We start from the raw sequence: 23,764 nt of genomic DNA, 5'->3' as shown, positions 1-23,764 counted from the left end.
AGCTCTGGGTTCTACAGAGCAGATCCCCAGGGGGCAGAGAGAGACAGCGGTACCGCTTTATAGATCCCTGGGTAAGGTCTCACCTAGAGCTCTGGGTTCTACAGAGCAGATCCCCAGGGGGCAGAGAGAGACAGCGGTACCACTTTATAGATCCCTGGGTAAGGTCTCACCTAGAGCTCTGGGTTCTACAGAGCAGATCCCCAGGGGGCAGAGAGAGACAGCGGTACCGCTTTATAGATCCCTGGGTAAGGTCTCACCTAGAGCTCTGGGTTCTACAGAGCAGATCCTCAGGGGGCAGAGAGAGACAGCGGTACCACTTTATAGATCCCTGGGTAAGGTCTCACCTAGAGCTCTGGGTTCTACAGAGCAGATCCCCAGGGGGCAGAGAGAGACAGCGGTACCGCTTTATAGATCCCTGGGTAAGGTCTCACCTAGAGCTCTGGGTTCTACAGAGCAGATCCCCAGGGGGCAGAGAGAGACAGCGGTACCGCTTTATAGATCCCTGGGTAAGGTCTCACCTAGAGCTCTGGTTCTACAGAGCAGATCCCCAGGGGGCAGAGAGAGACAGCGGTACCGCTTTATAGATCCCTGGGTAAGGTCTCACCTAGAGCTCTGGGTTCTACAGAGCAGATCCCCAGGGGGCAGAGAGAGACAGCGCTACCACTTTATAGATTCCTGGGTAAGGTCTCACCTAGAGCTCTGGGTTCTACAGAGCAGATCCCCAGGGGGGCAGAGAGAGACAGCGGTACCACTTTATAGATCCCTGGGTAAGGTCTCACCTAGAGCTCTGGGTTCTACAGAGCAGATCCCCAGGGGGCAGAGAGAGACAGCGGTACTACTTTATAGATCCCTGGGTAAGGTCTCACCTAGAGCTCTGGGTTCTACAGAGCAGATCCCCAGGGGGCAGAGAGAGACAGCGCTACCACTTTATAGATTCCTGGGTAAGGTCTCACCTAGAGCTCTGGGTTCTACAGAGCAGATCCCCAGGGGGGCAGAGAGAGACAGCGGTACCACTTTATAGATCCCTGGGTAAGGTCCCACCTAGAGCTCTGGGTTCTACAGAGCAGATCCCCAGGGGGCAGAGAGAGACAGCGGTACCACTTTATAGATCCCTGGGTAAGGTCTCACCTAGAGCTCTGGGTTCTACAGAGCAGATCCCCAGGGGGCAGAGAAAGACAGCGGTACCGCTTTATAGATCCCTGGGTAAGGTCTCACCTAGAGCTCTGGGTTCTACAGAGCAGATCCCCAGGGGGCAGAGAGAGACAGCGGTACCACTTTATAGATCCCTTGGTAAAGTCTCACCTAGAGCTCTGGGTTCTACAGAGCAGATCCCCAGGGGGCAGAGAGAGACAGCGGTACCACTTTATAGATCCCTGGGTAAGGTCTCACCTAGAGCTCTGGGTTCTACAGAGCAGATCCCCAGGGGGCAGAGAGAGACAGCGGTACCGCTTTATAGATCCCGGGTAAGGTCTCACCTAGAGCTCTGGGTTCTACAGAGCAGATCCCCAGGGGACAGAGAGAGACAGCGGTACCGCTTTATAGATCCCCGGGTAAGGTCTCACCTAGAGCTCTGGGTTCTACAGAGCAGATCCCCAGGGGGCAGAGAGAGACAGCGGTACCACTTTATAGATCCCCGGGTAAGGTCTCACCTAGAGCTCTGGGTTCTACAGAGCAGATCCCCAGGGGGCAGAGAGAGACAGCGGTACCGCTTTATAGATCCCTGGGTAAGGTCTCACCTAGAGCTCTGGGTTCTACAGAGCAGATCCCCAGGGGGCAGAGAGAGACAGCAGTACCACTTTATAGATCCCTGGGTAAGGTCTCACCTAGAGCTCTGGGTTCTACAGAGCAGATCCCCAGGGGGCAGAGAGAGACAGCGGTACCACTTTATAGATCCCTGGGTAAGGTCTCACCTAGAGCTCTGGGTTCTACAGAGCAGATCCCCAGGGGGCAGAGAGAGACAGCGGTACCACTTTATAGATCCCTTGGTAAAGTCTCACCTAGAGCTCTGGGTTCTACAGAGCAGATCCCCAGGGGGCAGAGAGAGACAGCGGTACCACTTTATAGATCCCTTGGTAAAGTCTCACCTAGAGCTCTGGGTTCTACAGAGCAGATCCCCAGGGGGCAGAGAGAGACAGCGGTACCACTTTATAGATCCCTGGGTAAGGTCTCACCTAGAGCTCTGGGTTCTACAGAGCAGATCCCCAGGGGGCAGAGAGAGACAGCGGTACCGCTTTATAGATCCCCGGGTAAGGTCTCACCTAGAGCTCTGGGTTCTACAGAGCAGATCCCCAGGGGACAGAGAGAGACAGCGGTACCGCTTTATAGATCCCCGGGTAAGGTCTCACCTAGAGCTCTGGGTTCTACAGAGCAGATCCCCAGGGGGCAGAGAGAGACAGCGGTACCACTTTATAGATCCCCGGGTAAGGTCTCACCTAGAGCTCTGGGTTCTACAGAGCAGATCCCCAGGGGGCAGAGAGAGACAGCGGTACCGCTTTATAGATCCCTGGGTAAGGTCTCACCTAGAGCTCTGGGTTCTACAGAGCAGATCCCCAGGGGGCAGAGAGAGACTGCGGTACCACTTTATAGATCCCTGGGTAAGGTCTCACCTAGAGCTCTGGGTTCTACAGAGCAGATCCCCAGGGGGCAGAGAGAGACAGCAGTACCGCTTTATAGATCCCTGGGTAAGGTCTCACCTAGAGCTCTGGGTTCTACAGAGCAGATCCCCAGGGGGCAGAGAGAGACAGCGGTACCACTTTATAGATCCCTGGGTAAGGTCTCACCTAGAGCTCTGGGTTCTACAGAGCAGATCCCCAGGGGGCAGAGAGAGACAGCGGTACCGCTTTATAGATCCCCGGGTAAGGTCTCACCTAGAGCTCTGGGTTCTACAGAGCAGATCCCCAGGGGGCAGAGAGAGACAGCGGTACCACTTTATAGATCCCCGGGTAAGGTCTCACCTAGAGCTCTGGGTTCTACAGAGCAGATCCCCAGGGGGCAGAGAGAGACAGCGGTACCGCTTTATAGATCCCCGGGTAAGGTCTCACCTAGAGCTCTGGGTTCTACAGAGCAGATCCCCAGGGGGCAGAGAGAGACAGCGGTACCACTTTATAGATCCCCGGGTAAGGTCTCACCTAGAGCTCTGGGTTCTACAGAGCAGATCCCCAGGGGGCAGAGAGAGACAGCGGTACCGCTTTATAGATCCCTGGGTAAGGTCTCACCTAGAGCTCTGGGTTCTACAGAGCAGATCCCCAGGGGGCAGAGAGAGACAGCGGTACCACTTTATAGATCCCTGGGTAAGGTCTCACCTAGAGCTCTGGGTTCTACAGAGCAGATCCCCAGGGGGCAGAGAGAGACAGCGGTACCACTTTATAGATCCCCGGGTAAGGTCTCACCTAGAGCTCTGGGTTCTACAGAGCAGATCCCCAGGGGGCAGAGAGAGACAGCGGTACCGCTTTATAGATCCCTGGGTAAGGTCTCACCTAGAGCTCTGGGTTCTACAGAGCAGGTCCCATCTGAGACCCTCTCTTTGCAGCAGTGCAGGAAAGTAAATAGGAGGCTGTAGGTAGAGGGAAAGGACAGATACATGTAATGGGGAATTTGGTGTAAAGGGGAAATATACATTTAGTAAGAAAGTGCCCGGGGCACATAGGGGAAGTTCGGGGGCGAGTATTTGCCTTTAATCTGTGCCGGGGCAGTTTCCTGCCGCTGACGCCGTGGGAAGCGCAGAGCGAATAAAATACAAATACACTGAGATCAACACACAGATTTGGGTCACTTTGCAGAGATAATTCTGGCCCAATGGGGCAGATGGAAAGAACGGGGCGGAAGCTGTGAGCACAAACACATTTATTCGCCTGGATACATGGAGGCAACTCAGGAGGGACAGGGTTGGTTAAATCACAGCGCCCTCTGCTGGTCACTGAAGCAAAGCACTGGCCCAAGGGGACGACTCTTCCCTCTATTCGGTCACAGCAAAGGCTGCGGGGACATCGCCCCCTGCAACCTCACAGCACTTTTGAACTACAACTCCCAGCATGCCTAGGCAGCCAGTGTGTTTCAACAGCAGCTACAGGGATTCAAATATCCCATCACATTCAAAATCGGGTCTGTGTGTATAAAATACACATTCACGTACACTTTCGCCCACAACGGATACGGTACCGGGGCGCCCAGTGTTGGCCGCTTGGCCTGATGTGGAACCAAACAGACGTCGTTGGTCAATAATCAAGGCCAGCGACTTACAGCTGAGCTCCTTCTGCTCAAACTCTGGTTCTGCAGAACCACTACCCACCAGTAGGGGGAGGTACTGTACCCCAAAGGCCGTACAGAAACCTCTGATGCCCCCCACAAATCACTTGCCAACATTCCCTGTACAGTCAGGCATAACTCCCACCTCCAACAGAACCCCCACCCCCGGTGTGCCCCCCAACACTTCCATTATACATAAGAAAATAAATTCCATTGGACCAAAATGACATGCCAACCTGGTGGCCATATTGCTCTCTAAAGACAGACATATTGCTTTGGTTTCTGGACCCTGATAATTGGATAATATTTAATTATCGACTGCCCCCCCACAGGGTCCAGACTGGACTTGGAAGCAATAATTTTGGGGTGTAGGGTATGGCCAGCAGGGGGTGATGGGTATGGCCAGCAGTTGGTGTAGGGTATGGCCAGGGGGGGTTTAGGGTATGGCCAGCAGTTGGTGTGCGGTATGGCCGGCAGGGGGCGTGGGGTATGGCCGGCAGGGGGCGTGGGGTATGGCCGGCAGGGGGCGTGGGGTATGGCCGGCAGGGGGCGTAGGGTATGGCCGGCAGGGGGCGTAGGGTATGGCCGGCAGGGGGCGTAGGGTATGGCCGGCAGGGGGCGTAGGGTATGGCCGGCAGGGGGCGTAGGGTATGGCCGGCAGCTGGTGTAGGGTATGGCCAGCAGGGGGTGTAGGGTATGGCCAGCAGTTGGTGTAGAGTATGGCCAGCAGGGGGTGTAGAGTATGGCCAGTAGGTGGCGTAGGGTATGGCCAGCAGTTGGTGTAGAGTATGGCCAGCAGGGGGTGTAGAGTATGGCCAGCAGGGGGTGTAGAGTATGGCCAGCAGGGGGTGTAGAGTATGGCCAGTAGGTGGCATCACAGGGGGTTGGAAGACCTCTGCTTGGGGTGGGGGAGATCTCATAGAAAAGTTCAAGCCAAGGGAAGAAGAAGAGTCCAGTCCAAAATGGCCGCTCAGTGGGGCTTGGAGGGCACCGGGTGCAGGAGGCTGATGTGTTTGGACCCCTTGAAGGGCAGTTTCTGGCTGGAGTAGTGATGCACCACCTCGGGGATACTGTTGAAGGCCCCGCACATCTGGCTCAGGGTGAATTTGTTGTTCTTGGTTTGGGCCACAATGATATGAACACACCCCTGGCTGGTTCTGTAGGGAAGAGAGAGAAGAACGGATCAGTTATGGGCCCAGTCACCGGGCCCTGCCCCTCAACCCCCCCCCCCGGGGGCCACTCACTTCAGGGCAATGGAGTACTTGCTGTTGCCAGAGCCGCTGTTGCGCAGTAAGTAACTGGCCTCGGGGCAGGAGTCCAACAGGCTCTCGGCTTGGTCCCGGGTCACCGATCCGTGGTACCAACTGTGAGCAGAACAGGGAGATTAAACACCGAAGTCACGGACTCACAGAACCCAAGCGGGGACCCCCCCTCTCTGGTCTGGTACCTCTGTTTCTCCAGGGGGACAGTGGGGTCCACTTTGTCTCCTTGCTCCGCCTGGTGCTGCTTCAGAACCTTGGGGGTCCAACTCTTCTGTCTCTGATGTGAGCGCCCCGGTTCCTCCTTACTGGGGGACCTCTCGCTGTTCTCAAACTGAACTATGGCACAGGGGGGGCACACAGAGGGTTAACTTCCCCTTTGATCCAATATCTCCCCAGGCCCAGCAGGCTAATTGTGGCCCTCCAAGGTGCCAGTAGAGCCCCATCCACCTATGGGGGGGACAGGGGAGTATGGGGGGGGGGACAGGGGAGTACAGGGTGGGACAGGGGAGTATGGGGGGACAGGGGAGTATGAAGGGGGGGAAAGGGGAGTATGGAGGGGGGACCAGGGAGTATGGGGGTGACCGGGGAGTATAGGAGGGGAAATGGTAGTACAGGGGGGACAGAGGAGTATGAGGATTGGGGGAGCAGAGAGAAGTACTGGGGAGGGGGGAGTGCAAGGAAAGGGCGATTAAAGAAAAAGGGGGGGAGGAGAAGACAGAGTTTGTTTCCCCTTTAAGTTTAATAACCAATCTAACCAGTAGTAGAGCCCACTGACACCCCCTTTCCTCCCCCCCCCTCACCTGAAAGTGCCCTGACAATGTGCTCCTTCTTCCACTCCCACGGCTGCTCGTACTCCCCCGCGGGTCTCTCGTCATTCTCTGGCCGCGTCCCGTCCCCCGCGCTCCCCTTATTCTCCTGCGGCTCCGCCTCACCCCCCGCGTCTGGGGGCTCATACGGGGTGTCATAGAGCTGGGGGGCCCGATCCAACAACTCCTGGGAGCCGGGTCTCCTAACCACTGTCTTTAGCCCACAGGGGGGCCCCAACTCCAGCAGCAGCAGCTCTGTGATCAGATTGTCCTTAGAGCCCCGGCGCCGGATCTCTGTGGGTCAGAACCAGGAGAATTGGCAAACAAATAGTTACCCAATGGGACAGTCCCCCCCAAACTGTACTAATGGTACCGACGTGTTTATGGGTCAGTCCCCTCTAGGCCCAAACTGTACTAATGGCACCGACGTGTTTATGGGTCAGTCCCCCCTAGGCCCAAACTGTACTAATGGCACCGACGTGTTTATGGGTCAGTCCCCCCTAGGCCCAAACTGTACTAATGGCACCGACGTGTTTATGGGTCAGTCCCCCCTAGGCCCAAACTGTACTAATGGTACCGACGTGTTTATGGGTCAGTCCCCCCTAGGCCCAAACTGTACTAATGGTACCGACGTGTTTATGGGTCAGTCCCCCCTAGGCCCAAACTGTACTAATGGTACCGACGTGTTTATGGGTCAGTCCCCCCTAGGCCCAAACTGTACTAATGGCAGTGACGTGTTTATGGGTCGGTCCCCCCTAGGCCCAAACTGTACTAATGGCACCGACGTGTTTATGGGTCAGTCCCCCCTAGGCCCAAACTGTACTAATGGTACCGACGTGTTTATGGGTCGGTCCCCCCTAGGCCCAAACTGTACTAATGGCACCGATGTGTTTATGGGTCAGTCCCCCCTAGGCCCAAACTGTACTAATGGCACCGATGTGTTTATGGGTCAGTCCCCCCTAGGCCCAAACTGTACTAATGGCACCGATGTGTTTATGGGTCAGTCCCCCCTAGGCCCAAACTGTACTAATGGCAGTGACGTGTTTATGGGTCAGTCCCCCCTAGGCCCAAACTGTACTAATGGCACCGACGTGTTTATGGGTCAGTCCCCCCTAGGCCCAAACTGTACTAATGGCACCGACGTGTTTATGGGTCAGTCCCCCCTAGGCCCAAACTGTACTAATGGCACCAACGTGTTTATGGGTCGGTCCCCCTAGGCCCAAACTGTACTAATGGTACCGACGTGTTTATGGGTCAGTCCCCCCTAGGCCCAAACTGTACTAATGGTACCGACGTGTTTATGGGTCAGTCCCCCCTAGGCCCAAACTGTACTAATGGCAGTGACGTGTTTATGGGTCGGTCCCCCCTAGGGCCCAAACTGTACTAATGGCACCGACGTGTTTATGGGTCAGTCCCCCCTAGGCCCAAACTGTACTAATGGTACCGACGTGTTTATGGGTCGGTCCCCCCTAGGCCCAAACTGTACTAATGGCACCGATGTGTTTATGGGTCAGTCCCCCCTAGGCCAAACTGTACTAATGGCACCGATGTGTTTATGGGTCAGTCCCCCCTAGGCCCAAACTGTACTAATGGCACCGATGTGTTTATGGGTCAGTCCCCCCTAGGCCCAAACTGTACTAATGGCAGTGACGTGTTTATGGGTCAGTCCCCCTAGGCCCAAACTGTACTAAATGGCACCGACGTGTTTATGGGTCAGTCCCCCCTAGGCCCAAACTGTACTAATGGCACCGACGTGTTTATGGGTCAGTCCCCCCTAGGCCCAAACTGTACTAATGGCACCGACGTGTTTATGGGTCAGTCCCCCCTAGGCCCAAACTGTACTAATGGCACCAACGTGTTTATGGGTCGGTCCCCCCTAGGCCCAAACTGTACTAATGGCACCGACGTGTTTATGGGTCAGTCCCCCCTAGGCCCAAACTGTACTAATGGCAGTGACGTGTTTATGGGTCAGTCCCCCCCAACTTAGCGGTTGGGCCCCCTAGCCAACTGTACTAATGGCACCGACGTGTTTATGGGTCAGTCCCCCCTAGGCCCAAACTGTACTAATGGCACCGACGTGTTTATGGGTCAGTCCCCCTAGGCCCAAACTGTACTAATGGCACCGACGTGTTTATGGGTCAGTCCCCCTAGGCCCAAACTGTACTAATGGCACCGACGTGTTTATGGGTCAGTCCCCCCTAGGCCCAAACTGTACTAATGGCACCGACGTGTTTATGGGTCAGTCCCCCTAGGCCCAAACTGTACTAATGGCACCGACGTGTTTATGGGTCAGTCCCCCCTAGGCCCAAACTGTACTAATGGCAGTGACGTGTTTATGGGTCAGTCCCCCCTAGGCCCAAACTGTACTAATGGTACCGACGTGTTTATGGGTCAGTCCCCCCTAGGCCCAAACTGTACTAATGGTACCGACGTGTTTATGGGTCAGTCCCCCCTAGGCCCAAACTGTACTAATGGCACCGACGTGTTTATGGGTCAGTCCCCCTAGGCCCAAACTGTACTAATGGCACCGACGTGTTTATGGGTCGGTCCCCCCCTAGGCCCAAACTGTACTAATGGCAGTGACGTATTTATGGGTCAGTCCCCCCTAGGCCCAAACTGTACTAATGGTACCGACGTGTTTATGGGTCAGTCCCCCCTAGGCCCAAACTGTACTAATGGCACCGACGTGTTTATGGGTCGGTCCCCCCTAGGCCCAAACTGTACTAATGGCACTGACGTGTTTATGGGTCGGTCCCCCCTAGGCCCAAACTGTACTAATGGCAGTGACGTGTTTATGGGTCAGTCCCCCCTAGGCCCAAACTGTACTAATGGCACCGACGTGTTTATGGGTCACTCCCCCCTAGGCCCAAACTGTACTAATGGCACCGACGTGTTTATGGGTCAGTCCCCCCTAGGCCCAAACTGTACTAATGGCACCGACGTGTTTATGGGTCAGTCCCCCCTAGGCCCAAACTGTACTAATGGTACCGACGTGTTTTATGGGTCAGTCCCCCCTAGGCCCAAACTGTACTAATGGTACCGACGTGTTTATGGGTCAGTCCCCCCTAGGCCCAAACTGTACTAATGGCAGTGACGTGTTTATGGGTCAGTCCCCCCCTAGGCCCAAACTGTACTAATGGCAGTGACGTGTTTATGGGTCAGTCCCCCCTAGGCCCAAACTGTACTAATGGTACCGACGGGTTTATGGGTCAGTCCCCCCTAGGCCCAAACTGTACTAATGGCAGTGACGTGTTTATGGGTCAGTCCCCCCTAGGCCCAAACTGTACTAATGGTACCGACGTGTTTATGGGTCAGTCCCCCCTAGGCCCAAACTGTACTAATGGTACCGACGTGTTTATGGGTCAGTCCCCCCTAGGCCCAAACTGTACTAATGGCACCGACGTGTTTATGGGTCAGTCCCCCCTAGGCCCAAACTGTACTAATGGCACCGACGTGTTTATGGGTCAGTCCCCCCTAGGCCCAAACTGTACTAATGGCACCGACGTGTTTATGGGTCAGTCCCCCCTAGGCCCAAACTGTACTAATGGCACCGACGTGTTTATGGGTCAGTCCCCCCTAGGCCCAAACTGTACTAATGGCACCGACGTGTTTATGGGTCAGTCCCCCCTAGGCCCAAACTGTACTAATGGTACCGACGTGTTTATGGGTCAGTCCCCCCTAGGCCCAAACTGTACTAATGGCAGTGACGTGTTTATGGGTCAGTCCCCCCTAGGCCCAAACTGTACTAATGGCACCGACGTGTTTATGGGTCAGTCCCCCCTAGGCCCAAACTGTACTAATGGTACCGACGTGTTTATGGGTCAGTCCCCCCTAGGCCCAAACTGTACTAATGGTACCGACGTGTTTATGGGTCAGTCCCCCCTAGGCCCAAACTGTACTAATGGTACCGACGTGTTTATGGGTCAGTCCCCCCTAGGCCCAAACTGTACTAATGGCACCGACGTGTTTATGGGTCAGTCCCCCCTAGGCCCAAACTGTACTAATGGCACCGACGTGTTTATGGGTCAGTCCCCCTAGGCCCAAACTGTACTAATGGCACCGACGTGTTTATGGGTCAGTCCCCCCTAGGCCCAAACTGTACTAATGGCACCGACGTGTTTATGGGTCAGTCCCCCCTAGGCCCAAACTGTACTAATGGCACCGACGTGTTTATGGGTCAGTCCCCCTAGGCCCAAACTGTACTAATGGCACCGACGTGTTTATGGGTCAGTCCCCCCTAGGCCCAAACTGTACTAATGGTACTGACGTGTTTATGGGTCAGTCCCCCTAGGCCCAAACTGTACTAATGGCAGTGACGTGTTTATGGGTCAGTCCCCCCTAGGCCCAAACTGTACTAATGGTACCGACGTGTTTATGGGTCAGTCCCCCCTAGGCCCAAACTGTACTAATGGCACCGACGTGTTTATGGGTCAGTCCCCCCTAGGCCCAAACTGTACTAATGGCACCGACGTGTTTATGGGTCAGTCCCCCCTAGGCCAAACTGTATTAATGGAACCGACGTGTTTATGGGTCAGTCCCCCCTAGGCCCAAACTGTACTAATGGCACCGACGTGTTTATGGGTCAGTCCCCCCTAGGCCCAAACTGTACTAATGGCAGTGACGTGTTTATGGGTCAGTCCCCCCTAGGCCCAAACTGTACTAATGGCACCGACGTGTTTATGGGTCAGTCCCCCCTAGGCCCAAACTGTACTAATGGCACCGACGTGTTTATGGGTCAGTCCCCCCTAGGCCCAAACTGTACTAATGGCAGTGACGTGTTTATGGGTCAGTCCCCCCTAGGCCCAAACTGTACTAATGGCACCGACGTGTTTATGGGTCAGTCCCCCCTAGGCCCAAACTGTACTAATGGTACCGACGTGTTTATGGGTCAGTCCCCCCTAGGCCCAAACTGTACTAATGGCAGTGACGTGTTTATGGGTCAGTCCCCCCTAGGCCCAAACTGTACTAATGGCACCGACGTGTTTATGGGTCAGTCCCCCCTAGGCCCAAACTGTACTAATGGTACCGACGTGTTTATGGGTCGGTCCCCCCCAGGCCCAAACTGTACTAATGGCACCGACGTGTTTATGGGTCAGTCCCCCCTAGGCCCAAACTGTACTAATGGCACCGACGTGTTTATGGGTCAGTCCCCCCTAGGCCCAAACTGTACTAATGGCACCGACGTGTTTATGGGTCAGTCCCCCCTAGGCCCAAACTGTACTAATGGTACCGACGTGTTTATGGGTCAGTCCCCCTAGGCCCAAACTGTACTAATGGCACCGACGTGTTAATGGGTCAGTCCCCCCTAGGCCCAAACTGTACTAATGGCACCGACGTGTTTATGGGTCAGTCCCCCCTAGGCCCAAACTGTACTAATGGCAGTGACGTGTTTATGGGTCAGTCCCCCCTAGGCCCAAACTGTACTAATGGCACCGACGTGTTTATGGGTCAGTCCCCCTAGGCCCAAACTGTACTAATGGCAGTGATGTGTTTATGGGTCAGTCCCCCCTAGGCCCAAACTGTACTAATGGCACCGACGTGTTTATGGGTCAGTCCCCCCTAGGCCCAAACTGTACTAATGGCACCACGTGTTTATGGATCAGTCCCCCCTAGGCCCAAACTGTACTAATGGCACCGACGTGTTTATGGGTCGGTCCCCCCTAGGCCCAAACTGTACTAATGGTACCGACGTGTTTATGGGTCAGTCCCCCCTAGGCCCAAACTGTACTAATGGCAGTGACGTGTTTATGGGTCGGTCCCCCCTAGGCCCAAACTGTACTAATGGCACCGACGTGTTTATGGGTCAGTCCCCCCTAGGCCCAAACGCTACTAATGGTACCGACGTGTTTATGGGTTAGTCCCCCCTAGGCCCAAACTGTACTAATGGCAGTGACGTGTTTATGGGTCAGTCCCCCCTAGGCCCAAACTGTACTAATGGCAGTGACGTGTTTATGGGTCAGTCCCCCCTAGGCCCAAACTGTACTAATGGCACCGACGTGTTTATGGGTCAGTCCCCCCTAGGCCCAAACTGTACTAATGGCAGTGATGTGTTTATGGGTCAGTCCCCCCTAGGCCCAAACTGTACTAATGGCACCGACGTGTTTATGGGTCAGTCCCCCCTAGGCCCAAACTGTACTAATGGCAGTGACGTGTTTATGGGTCAGTCCCCCCTAGGCCCAAACTGTACTAATGGCAGTGACGTGTTTATGGGTCAGTCCCCCCTAGGCCCAAACTGTACTAATGGCACCGACGTGTTTATGGGTCAGTCCCCCCTAGGCCCAAACTGTACTAATGGCAGTGACGTGTTTATGGGTCAGTCCCCCCTAGGCCCAAACTGTACTAATGGTACCGACGTGTTTATGGGTCAGTCCCCCCTAGGCCCAAACTGTACTAATGGCAGTGACGTGTTTATGGGTCAGTCCCCCCTAGGCCCAAACTGTACTAATGGCAGTGACGTGTTTATGGGTCAGTCCCCCCTAGGCCCAAACTGTACTAATGGCAGTGACGTGTTTATGGGTCGGTCCCCCCTAGGCCCAAACTGTACTAATGGCACCGACGTGTTTATGGGTCGGTCCCCCCTAGGCCCAAACTGTACTAATGGCACCGACGTGTTTATGGGTCAGTCCCCCTAGGCCCAAACTGTACTAATGGCAGTGACATGTTTATGGGTCAGTCCCCCCTAGGCCCAAACTGTACTAATGGCACCGACGTGTTTATGGGTCAGTCCCCCCTAGGCCCAAACTGTACTAATGGCACCGACGGGTTTATGGGTCGGTTCCCCCTAGGCCCAAACTGTACTAATGGCACCGACGTGTTTATGGGTCAGTCCCCCCTAGGCCCAAACTGTACTAATGGCACCGACGTGTTTATGGGTCAGTCCCCCCTAGGCCCAAACTGTACTAATGGCAGTGACGTGTTTATGGGTCGGTCCCCCCTAGGCCCAAACTGTACTAATGGCACCGACGTGTTTATGGGTCGGTTCCCCCTAGGCCCAAACTGTACTAATGGCACCGACGTGTTTATGGGTCAGTCCCCCCTAGGCCCAAACTGTACTAATGGCAGTGACGTGTTTATGGGTCAGTCCCCCCTAGGCCCAAACTGTACTAATGGCACCGACGTGTTTATGGGTCAGTCCCCCCCTAGGCCCAAACTGTACTAATGGCACCGACGTGTTTATGGGTCAGTCCCCCCTAGGCCCAAACTGTACTAATGGCAGTGACGTGTTTATGGGTCAGTCCCCCCTAGGCCCAAACTGTACTAATGGCACCGACGTGTTTATGGGTCAGTCCCCCCTAGGCCCAAACTGTACTAATGGCACGACGTGTTTATGGGTCAGTCCCCCCTAGGCCCAAACTGTACTAATGGCAGTGACGTGTTTATGGGTCAGTCCCCCCTAGGCCCAAACTGTACTAATGGCACCGACGTGTTTATGGGTCAGTCCCCCCTAGGCCCAAACTGTACTAATGGCACCGACGTGTTTATGGGTCAGTCCCCCCTAGGCCCAAACTGTACTAATGGCACCGACGTGTTTATGGGTCAGTCCCCCCTAGGCCCAAACTGTACTAATGGCACCGACGTGTTTATGGGTCAGTCCCCCCTAGGCCCAAACTGTACTAATGGCACCGACGTGTTATGGTCATCCCCCCTAGGCCCAAACTGTACTAATGGCCGACGTGTTATGGGTCAGTCCCCCCTAGGCCCAAACTGTACTAATGGCACCGACGTGTTTATGGGTCAGTCCCCCCTAGGCCCAAACTGTACTAATGGCACGACGTGTTTATGGGTCAGTCCCCCCTAGGCCCAAACTGTACTAATGGCACCGACGTGTTTATGGGTCAGTCCCCCCTAGGCCCAAACTGTACTAATGGCAGTGACGTGTTTATGGGTCAGTCCCCCCTAGGCCCAAACTGTACTAATGGCACCGACGTGTTTATGGGTCAGTCCCCCCTAGGCCCAAACTGTACTAATGGCAGTGATGTGTTTATGGGTCAGTCCCCCTAGGCCCAAACTGTACTAATGGCACCGACGTGTTTATGGGTCAGTCCCCCCTAGGCCCAAACTGTACTAATGGCACCGACGTGTTTATGGGTCAGTCCCCCCTAGGCCCAAACTGTACTAATGGCACCGACGTGTTTATGGGTCAGTCCCCCCTAGGCCCAAACTGTACTAATGGCACCGACGTGTTTATGGGTCAGTCCCCCCTAGGCCCAAACTGTACTAATGGCAGTGACGTGTTTATGGGTCGGTCCCCCCTAGGCCCAAACTGTACTAATGGCACCGACGTGTTTATGGGTCAGTCCCCCCTAGGCCCAAATGCTACTAATGGTACCGACGTGTTTATGGGTCAGTCCCCCCTAGGCCCAAACTGTACTAATGGCAGTGACGTGTTTATGGGTCAGTCCCCCCTAGGCCCAAACTGTACTAATGGCACCGACGTGTTTATGGGTCAGTCCCCCCTAGGCCCAAACTGTACTAATGGCACCGATGTGTTTATGGGTCAGTCCCCCCTAGGCCCAAACTGTACTAATGGCACCGACGTGTTTATGGGTCAGTCCCCCCTAGGCCCAAACTGTACTAATGGCAGTGACGTGTTTATGGGTCAGTCCCCCCTAGGCCCAAACTGTACTAATGGCAGTGACGTGTTTATGGGTCAGTCCCCCCTAGGCCCAAACTGTACTAATGGCAGTGACGTGTTTATGGGTCAGTCCCCCCTAGGCCCAAACTGTACTAATGGCACCGACGTGTTTATGGGTCAGTCCCCCCTAGGCCCAAACTGTACTAATGGCAGTGACGTGTTTATGGGTCAGTCCCCCCTAGGCCCAAACTGTACTAATGGCAGTGACGTGTTTATGGGTCAGGTCCCCCCTAGGCCCAAACTGTACTAATGGCAGTGACGTGTTTATGGGTCGGTCCCCCCTAGGCCCAAACTGTACTAATGGCACCGACGTGTTTATGGGTCGGTCCCCCTAGGCCCAAACTGTACTAATGGCACCGCGTGTTTATGGGTCAGTCCCCCTAGGCCAAACTGTACTAATGGCAGTGACATGTTTATGGGTCAGTCCCCCCTAGGCCCAAACTGTACTAATGGCACCGACGTGTTTATGGGTCAGTCCCCCCTAGGCCCAAACTGTACTAATGGCACCGACGTGTTTATGGGTCGGTCCCCCCTAGGCCCAAACTGTACTAATGGCACCGACGTGTTTATGGGTCAGTCCCCCCTAGGCCCAAACTGTACTAATGGCACCGACGTGTTTATGGGTCAGTCCCCCCTAGGCCCAAACTGTACTAATGGCAGTGACGTGTTTATGGGTCGGTCCCCCCTAGGCCCAAACTGTACTAATGGCACCGACGTGTTTATGGGTCGGTTCCCCCTAGGCCCAAACTGTACTAATGGCACCGACGTGTTTATGGGTCAGTCCCCCCTAGGCCCAAACTGTACTAATGGCAGTGACGTGTTTATGGGTCAGCCCCCCCTAGGCCCAAACTGTACTAATGGCACCGACGTGTTTATGGGTCAGTCCCCCCTAGGCCCAAACTGTACTAATGGCAGTGACGTGTTTATGGGTCAGTCCCCCCTAGCCCAAACTGTACTAATGGCACCAACGTGTTTATGGGATCAGTCCCCCCTAGGCCCAAACTGTACTAATGGCACCGACGTGTTTATGGGTCGGTCCCCTAGGCCCAAACTGTACTAATGGTACCGACGTGTTTATGGGTCAGTCCCCCCTAGGCCCAAACTGTACTAATGGCAGTGACGTGTTTATGGGTCGGTCCCCCCTAGGCCCAAACTGTACTAATGGCACCGACGTGTTTATGGGTCAGTCCCCCCTAGGCCCAAACGCTACTAATGGTACCGACGTGTTTATGGGTTAGTCCCCCCTAGGCCCAAACTGTACTAATGGCAGTGACGTGTTTATGGGTCAGTCCCCCCTAGGCCCAAACTGTACTAATGGCAGTGACGTGTTTATGGGTTAGTCCCCCCTAGGCCCAAACTGTACTAATGGCACCGACGTGTTTATGGGTCAGTCCCCCCTAGGCCCAAACTGTACTAATGGCACCGACGTGTTTATGGGTCAGTCCCCCCTAGGCCCAAACTGTACTAATGGCACCGACGTGTTTATGGGTCAGTCCCCCCTAGGCCCAAACTGTACTAATGGCAGTGACGTGTTTATGGGTTAGTCCCCCCTAGGCCCAAACTGTACTAATGGCACCGACGTGTTTATGGGTCAGTCCCCCCTAGGCCCAAACTGTACTAATGGCACCGACGTGTTTATGGGTCAGTCCCCCCTAGGCCCAAACTGTACTAATGGCAGTGATGTGTTTATGGGTCAGTCCCCCCTAGGCCCAAACTGTACTAATGGCACCGACGTGTTTATGGGTCAGTCCCCCCTAGGCCCAAACTGTACTAATGGCAGTGACGTGTTTATGGGTCAGTCCCCCCTAGGCCCAAACTGTACTAATGGCAGTGACGTGTTTATGGGTCAGTCCCCCCTAGGCCCAAACTGTACTAATGGCACCGACGTGTTTATGGGTCAGTCCCCCCTAGGCCCAAACTGTACTAATGGCAGTGACGTGTTTATGGGTCAGTCCCCCCTAGGCCCAAACTGTACTAATGGTACCGACGTGTTTATGGGTCAGTCCCCCCTAGGCCCAAACTGTACTAATGGCAGTGACGTGTTTATGGGTCAGTCCCCCCTAGGCCCAAACTGTACTAATGGCAGTGACGTGTTTATGGGTCAGTCCCCCCTAGGCCCAAACTGTACTAATGGCAGTGACGTGTTTATGGGTCGGTCCCCCCTAGGCCCAAACTGTACTAATGGCACCGACGTGTTTATGGGTCGGTCCCCCCTAGGCCCAAACTGTACTAATGGCACCGACGTGTTTATGGGTCAGTCCCCCCTAGGCCCAAACTGTACTAATGGCAGTGACATGTTTATGGGTCAGTCCCCCCTAGGCCCAAACTGTACTAATGGCACCGACGTGTTTATGGGTCAGTCCCCCCTAGGCCCAAACTGTACTAATGGCACCGACGTGTTTATGGGTCGGTTCCCCCCTAGGCCCCAAACTGTACTAATGGCACCGACGTGTTTATGGGTCAGTCCCCCCTAGGCCCAAACTGTACTAATGGCACCGACGTGTTTATGGGTCAGTCCCCCCTAGGCCCAAACTGTACTAATGGCAGTGACGTGTTTATGGGTCGGTCCCCCCTAGGCCCAAACTGTACTAATGGCACCGACGTGTTTATGGGTCGGTTCCCCCTAGGCCCAAACTGTACTAATGGCACCGACGTGTTTATGGGTCAGTCCCCCCTAGGCCCAAACTGTACTAATGGCAGTGACGTGTTTATGGGTCAGTCCCCCCTAGGCCCAAACTGTACTAATGGCACCGACGTGTTTATGGGTCAGTCCCCCCTAGGCCCAAACTGTACTAATGGCACCGACGTGTTTATGGGTCAGTCCCCCCTAGGCCCAAACTGTACTAATGGCACCGACGTGTTTATGGGTCAGTCCCCCCTAGGCCCAAACTGTACTAATGGTACCGACGTGTTTATGGGTCAGTCCCCCCTAGGCCCAAACTGTACTAATGGCAGTGACGTGTTTATGGGTCAGTCCCCCCTAGGCCCAAACTGTACTAATGGCACCGACGTGTTTATGGGTCAGTCCCCCCTAGGCCCAAACTGTACTAATGGTACCGACGTGTTTATGGGTCAGTCCCCCCTAGGCCCAAACTGTACTAATGGCACCGACGTGTTTATGGGTCAGTCCCCCCTAGGCCCAAACTGTACTAATGGCACCGACGTGTTTATGGGTCAGTCCCCCCTAGGCCCAAACTGTACTAATGGTACCGACGTGTTTATGGGTCAGTCCCCCCTAGGCCCAAACTGTACTAATGGCACCGACGTGTTAATGGGTCAGTCCCCCCTAGGCCCAAACTGTACTAATGGCACCGACGTGTTTATGGGTCAGTCCCCCCTAGGCCCAAACTGTACTAATGGCAGTGACGTGTTTATGGGTCAGTCCCCCCTAGGCCCAAACTGTACTAATGGCACCGACGTGTTTATGGGTCAGTCCCCCCTAGGCCCAAACTGTACTAATGGCAGTGATGTGTTTATGGGTCAGTCCCCCCTAGGCCCAAACTGTACTAATGGCACCGACGTGTTTATGGGTCAGTCCCCCCTAGGCCCAAACTGTACTAATGGCACCAACGTGTTTATGGATCAGTCCCCCCTAGGCCCAAACTGTACTAATGGCACCGACGTGTTTATGGGTCGGTCCCCCCTAGGCCCAAACTGTACTAATGGTACCGACGTGTTTATGGGTCAGTCCCCCCTAGGCCCAAACTGTACTAATGGCAGTGACGTGTTTATGGGTCGGTCCCCCCTAGGCCCAAACTGTACTAATGGCACCGACGTGTTTATGGGTCAGTCCCCCCTAGGCCCAAATGCTACTAATGGTACCGACGTGTTTATGGGTTAGTCCCCCCTAGGCCCAAACTGTACTAATGGCAGTGACGTGTTTATGGGTCAGTCCCCCCTAGGCCCAAACTGTACTAATGGCAGTGACGTGTTTATGGGTCAGTCCCCCCTAGGCCCAAACTGTACTAATGGCACCGACGTGTTTATGGGTCAGTCCCCCCTAGGCCCAAACTGTACTAATGGCAGTGATGTGTTTATGGGTCAGTCCCCCCTAGGCCCAAACTGTACTAATGGCACCGACGTGTTTATGGGTCAGTCCCCCCTAGGCCCAAACTGTACTAATGGCAGTGACGTGTTTATGGGTCAGTCCCCCCTAGGCCCAAACTGTACTAATGGCAGTGACGTGTTTATGGGTCAGTCCCCCCTTAGGCCCAAACTGTACTAATGGCAGTGACGTGTTTATGGGTCAGTCCCCCCTAGGCCCAAACTGTACTAATGGTACCGACGTGTTTATGGGTCAGTCCCCCCTAGGCCCAAACTGTACTAATGGCAGTGACGTGTTTATGGGTCAGTCCCCCCTAGGCCCAAACTGTACTAATGGCAGTGACGTGTTTATGGGTCAGTCCCCCCTAGGCCCAAACTGTACTAATGGCAGTGACGTGTTTATGGGTCGGTCCCCCCCTAGGCCCAAACTGTACTAATGGCACCGACGTGTTTATGGGTCGGTCCCCCCTAGGCCCAAACTGTACTAATGGCACCGACGTGTTTATGGGTCAGTCCCCCCTAGGCCCAAACTGTACTAATGGCAGTGACATGTTTATGGGTCAGTCCCCCCTAGGCCCAAACTGTACTAATGGCACCGACGTGTTTATGGGTCAGTCCCCCCTAGGCCCAAACTGTACTAATGGCACCGACGTGTTTATGGGTCGGTTCCCCCTAGGCCCAAACTGTACTAATGGCACCGACGTGTTTATGGGTCAGTCCCCCCTAGGCCCAAACTGTACTAATGGCACCGACGTGTTTATGGGTCAGTCCCCCCTAGGCCCAAACTGTACTAATGGCAGTGACGTGTTTATGGGTCGGTCCCCCCTAGGCCCAAACTGTACTAATGGCACCGACGTGTTTATGGGTCGGTTCCCCCTAGGCCCAAACTGTACTAATGGCACCGACGTGTTTATGGGTCAGTCCCCCCTAGGCCCAAACTGTACTAATGGCAGTGACGTGTTTATGGGTCAGCCCCCCCTAGGCCCAAACTGTACTAATGGCACCGACGTGTTTATGGGTCAGTCCCCCCTAGGCCCAAACTGTACTAATGGCAGTGTTTATGGGTCAGTACTTTCTGGCAGGGGAAGGTGGGGGCCCGGGGGGCACGTGTGACAGGGGTGGGTACAGAACAGTTCCTGAGAAATACAAGTAGAGATAAGGCCGGGGGATTGAGATCCTTCCATTCTTCCCAGTTCTCCCCTCCCCTCCTGCCCCATCGCTGGAGCCCGGACACCTGACTATCCCATTCCCATGGCGCCATGGCAACGGGGCCTATCCTGTGAGCAGAAACTGCATCCTTCCTGCCCCAGCTATGAGCCGGCCCTGACAGGAAGCGAGTCGGAGGGGCAGGAAGCAGACTGAGGAAGTCACACCCTGGGCAGGAGAGAAACAGGAGCAGGGGGAAAGGGGGGGGGGGGCAATAGCTGGGAAAGAGCCCCCCTCGTATGCAACCCAGTGCCAGAAACCAACCCTTCCCCATTACCGTAACAGCCTCTCAATGGCCAAGGCACAGTGAATACTCATTGGCTGGTTAACGGACATAGGTTTATACCATTCCCACCGCTGGGAGCAGGTAGTAACATGGTACAAATCTGATCCGGACAACAACCAATGACAGCTTGGCTTTTATCTCTGCATCTAACTGCAACCCATAAAAGCTAAGTGCTGGTTGGCTGCTTCCCCCATGCCTCCCAAAGCCAGGCATTATGGGTCAGCCCTTCAGAACTGCCAACTTAACCCTGTACATGCTGACTGCCAGTAGTCATGCCTTCATCTGACCCCCCCGTGGGCTTTCTGGCACTCACAGGGTTACTCTCTAAGTGCAGAGGGTGCATATATGTTTCTCTCTGTTGGGGGGTATCCAGCCCACCTCCCCTGATCTAACTAACCACTAGTATAAAGGAGACAGTTGACAATTTCAAGGGGAAGTTAATGTACATGTCAGGGCAGGGGTGTAACCCTACGACTGCTGGGGGGGCAGTTTGAGAAGGTGATTATGGAAATGGGGCGCTAAAATGATTTTGCTGGGACCCAGTTCGGTCCAGTAATGCCACTAAAGGGGGTCACAAAGATCCGCCATAGAGCAGGGGGCGAGTACAGGGCCCGACGAGTCTGAATGGGGGGCCCTCGGGTCCCTAGATTTAATAAGGGAAAGGATGGAAAAAAAAAACAACACACTTTAGGAAAATCCCATAACAGAGGGGGGCGGGGGGGTCAGGCTTTCTCTCATTGGAGGACAGGAAGCTGGTGTTTCCCACTGGGAGAAGAGATAAGGGACAGATTTACCCTGTAACGCTCAGGCTCTGGGGGTCCCACGCTGTGATTGACAGGAGGCCCAGAGGCTCCTCTATTATAGGAAACCCCCTTTAACCCTTTCTGGCAAGGAGAAAAACAGGAGACTGCCGTGTGAATTCAGACACCCGGGGGGGCAGTGAAGGGGTTAATACTGATTGTCTGCTATTTCCTTCCTGCCTTCCGAAACGCTTTGTCCCGAGTTGGGCGCCCAAAGCAACTGATCAACAAGTGGGAATAGACTGTCCCAGGGAAGGTGGGGGGATCCCAAAATCTAAAGCTGAAAAAAGGGGTGGGGCTTTGTTTTAGGCTAAAAAAAAAAATGTTATGAAAAAGTAGTGGGAGCATGGCTCCGGCACTCAGCAGCCCAGTAATAAACCTTTCTTGTTATTGACCAGTCAAAACTAACCTGTACCCCCTCTGACTACAACTCCCACCCACAGCAACCAATCAACAGCCTGCGTTGGGGTTCTGCTGTTTTGATTGGCTGCTTTGGCCTACCAACCCTGGCAGCTATTACATGTAGGTGGGGGCCGCCAATATATCCTGCCCCCAAGCCAGTCATTACCCCCACTAGTGACGGGCTCATTGGGCAGTTTGGGCAGACTGGAAGTTGGCACGCACCGGTTATCATCTGCTGGGCATCGTAGGGTTCCATGTAGCCGTCGTTCTCTCCCAGCCGCTCGGCGTCTCTCGGGTCCTTGGTGCACTTGGCGTCGTACGGGATGGCGTAATTCTCAATGATGATTATCTGAAAGGGGCAATAAGGTTTTAGTGGGATTCTTCCTGTTGGGACCCCGCCCTGCAAGGGCTGCTGGGTAGACACATGGGCAACATCACTGGTTCATGATGCATAGCTGGGCATGAACCAGTGATGTTGCCCAGGGCAACCAATGAGCAATTAGATTTCAACAGTTAGAAAACCAAAGCAAAGCATCTGATTGGCTGCTATGAGCAACATCACCGGTAATGTTTTACTCCACTTTTTACACAGCATGATAAAAATACCCCCAAGTGAGTTCTAGCCCCACCCACCGAGTCACTGACCATTCTCCTGTATAGGTACACCTAGTGTGTTCTAGTCCCGCCCACTGCTTGAGTCACAGACTCACTGCCCATTCTCCTGTAAGGTACACCTAGTGAGTTCTAGCCCCGCCCACTACTTGAGTCACAGACTCACTGCCCATTCTCCTGTAAGGTACACCTAGTGTCTTCTAGCCCCACCCACTATTGAGTCACAGACTCACTGCCCATTCTCCTGTAAGGTACACCTAGTGTGTTCTAGCCCCACCCACTACTTGAGTCACAGACTCACTGCCCATTCTCCTGTAAGGTACACCTAGTGTGTCCTAGTCCCGCCCACTACTTGAGTCACAGACTCACTGTCCATTCTCCTGTAAGGTACACCTAGTGCCTTCTAGCCCCGCCCACTACTTGAGTCACAGACTCACTGCCCATTCTCCTGTAAGGTACACCTAGTGTGTTCTAGCCCCACCCACTACTTGAGTCACAGACTCACTGCCCATTCTCCTGTAAGGTACACCTAGTGTCTTCTAGCCCCGCCCACTACTTGAGTCACAGACTCACTGCCCATTCTCCTGTAATTACACCTAGTGTCTTCTAGCCCCACCCACTACTTGAGTCACAGACTCACTACCCATTCTCCTGTAATTACACCTAGTGTCTTCTAGCCCCACCCACTACTTGAGTCACAGACTCACTGCCCATTCTCCTGTAAGGTACACCTAGTGTCTTCTAGCCCCACCCACTACTTGAGTCACAGACTCACTGCCCATTCCCCTGTAAGGTACACCTAGTGTGTTCTAGTCCCACCCACTACCTGAGTCACAGACTCACTACCCATTCTCCTGTAATTACACCTAGTGTCTTCTAGCCCCACCCACTACTTGAGTCACAGACTCACTGCCCATTCCCCTGTAAGGTACACCTAGTGTGTTCTAGCCCCACCCACTACTTGAGTCACAGACTCACTGCCCATTCTCCTGTAAGGTACACCTAGTGTGTCCTAGCCCCGCCCACTACTTGAGTCACAGACTCACTGTCCATTCTCCTGTAAGGTACACCTAGTGCCTTCTAGCCCCGCCCACTACTTGAGTCACAGACTCACTGCCCATTCTCCTGTAAGGTACACCTAGTGTGTTCTAGCCCCACCCACTACTTGAGTCACAGACTCACTACCCATTCTCCTGTAATTACACCTAGTGTCTTCTAGCCCCACCCACTACTTGAGTCACAGACTCACTGTCCATTCTCCTCATTCTCATTAAATCAGCCCGTCTCACTCACTGAATAGTTGCCCTTTATGGCTACAATGGGCCAATCTTAGCCAAAAGGGCTGCCGTGTTATATCTCTGAAAGTACCATTACTTGGGAACCCCCCTGTTACTCAGCAACAGCCTCACTGCAGCCCTCCAGCTGTTGGGGAACTACAGGAGGGCCACAGAGCTGATAATGTTGGA

General features: G+C 54.3%; 1 protein-coding gene across 1 annotated transcript in view; it reads right to left on the bottom strand.

Moving 5' to 3' along the window:
- Positions 1–3,826: 3,826 nt before the first annotated feature.
- Positions 3,827–23,764, bottom strand: part of she (Src homology 2 domain containing E) — a 22,735-nt gene continuing 2,797 nt past the window's right edge. Inside the window, exons 3-7 of the mRNA XM_004920018.4 lie at positions 21,909–22,035; positions 6,308–6,607; positions 5,693–5,843; positions 5,490–5,609; positions 3,827–5,402 (exon numbers count right to left, since the gene is read on the bottom strand). Coding sequence (XP_004920075.1) covers positions 5,216–5,402; positions 5,490–5,609; positions 5,693–5,843; positions 6,308–6,607; positions 21,909–22,035 — 885 coding nt within the window. The 3' untranslated portion in view covers positions 3,827–5,215. The remainder of the gene's footprint in view (positions 5,403–5,489; positions 5,610–5,692; positions 5,844–6,307; positions 6,608–21,908; positions 22,036–23,764) is intronic.

The sequence above is a fragment of the Xenopus tropicalis genome, chromosome 8, assembly GCF_000004195.4.
Source record: "Xenopus tropicalis strain Nigerian chromosome 8, UCB_Xtro_10.0, whole genome shotgun sequence".
NCBI lineage: Eukaryota > Metazoa > Chordata > Amphibia > Anura > Pipidae > Xenopus > Xenopus tropicalis.
The sequence above is the reverse complement of the archived record's forward strand: the minus strand, read 5'-3'. Positions and strand labels throughout refer to the sequence as shown.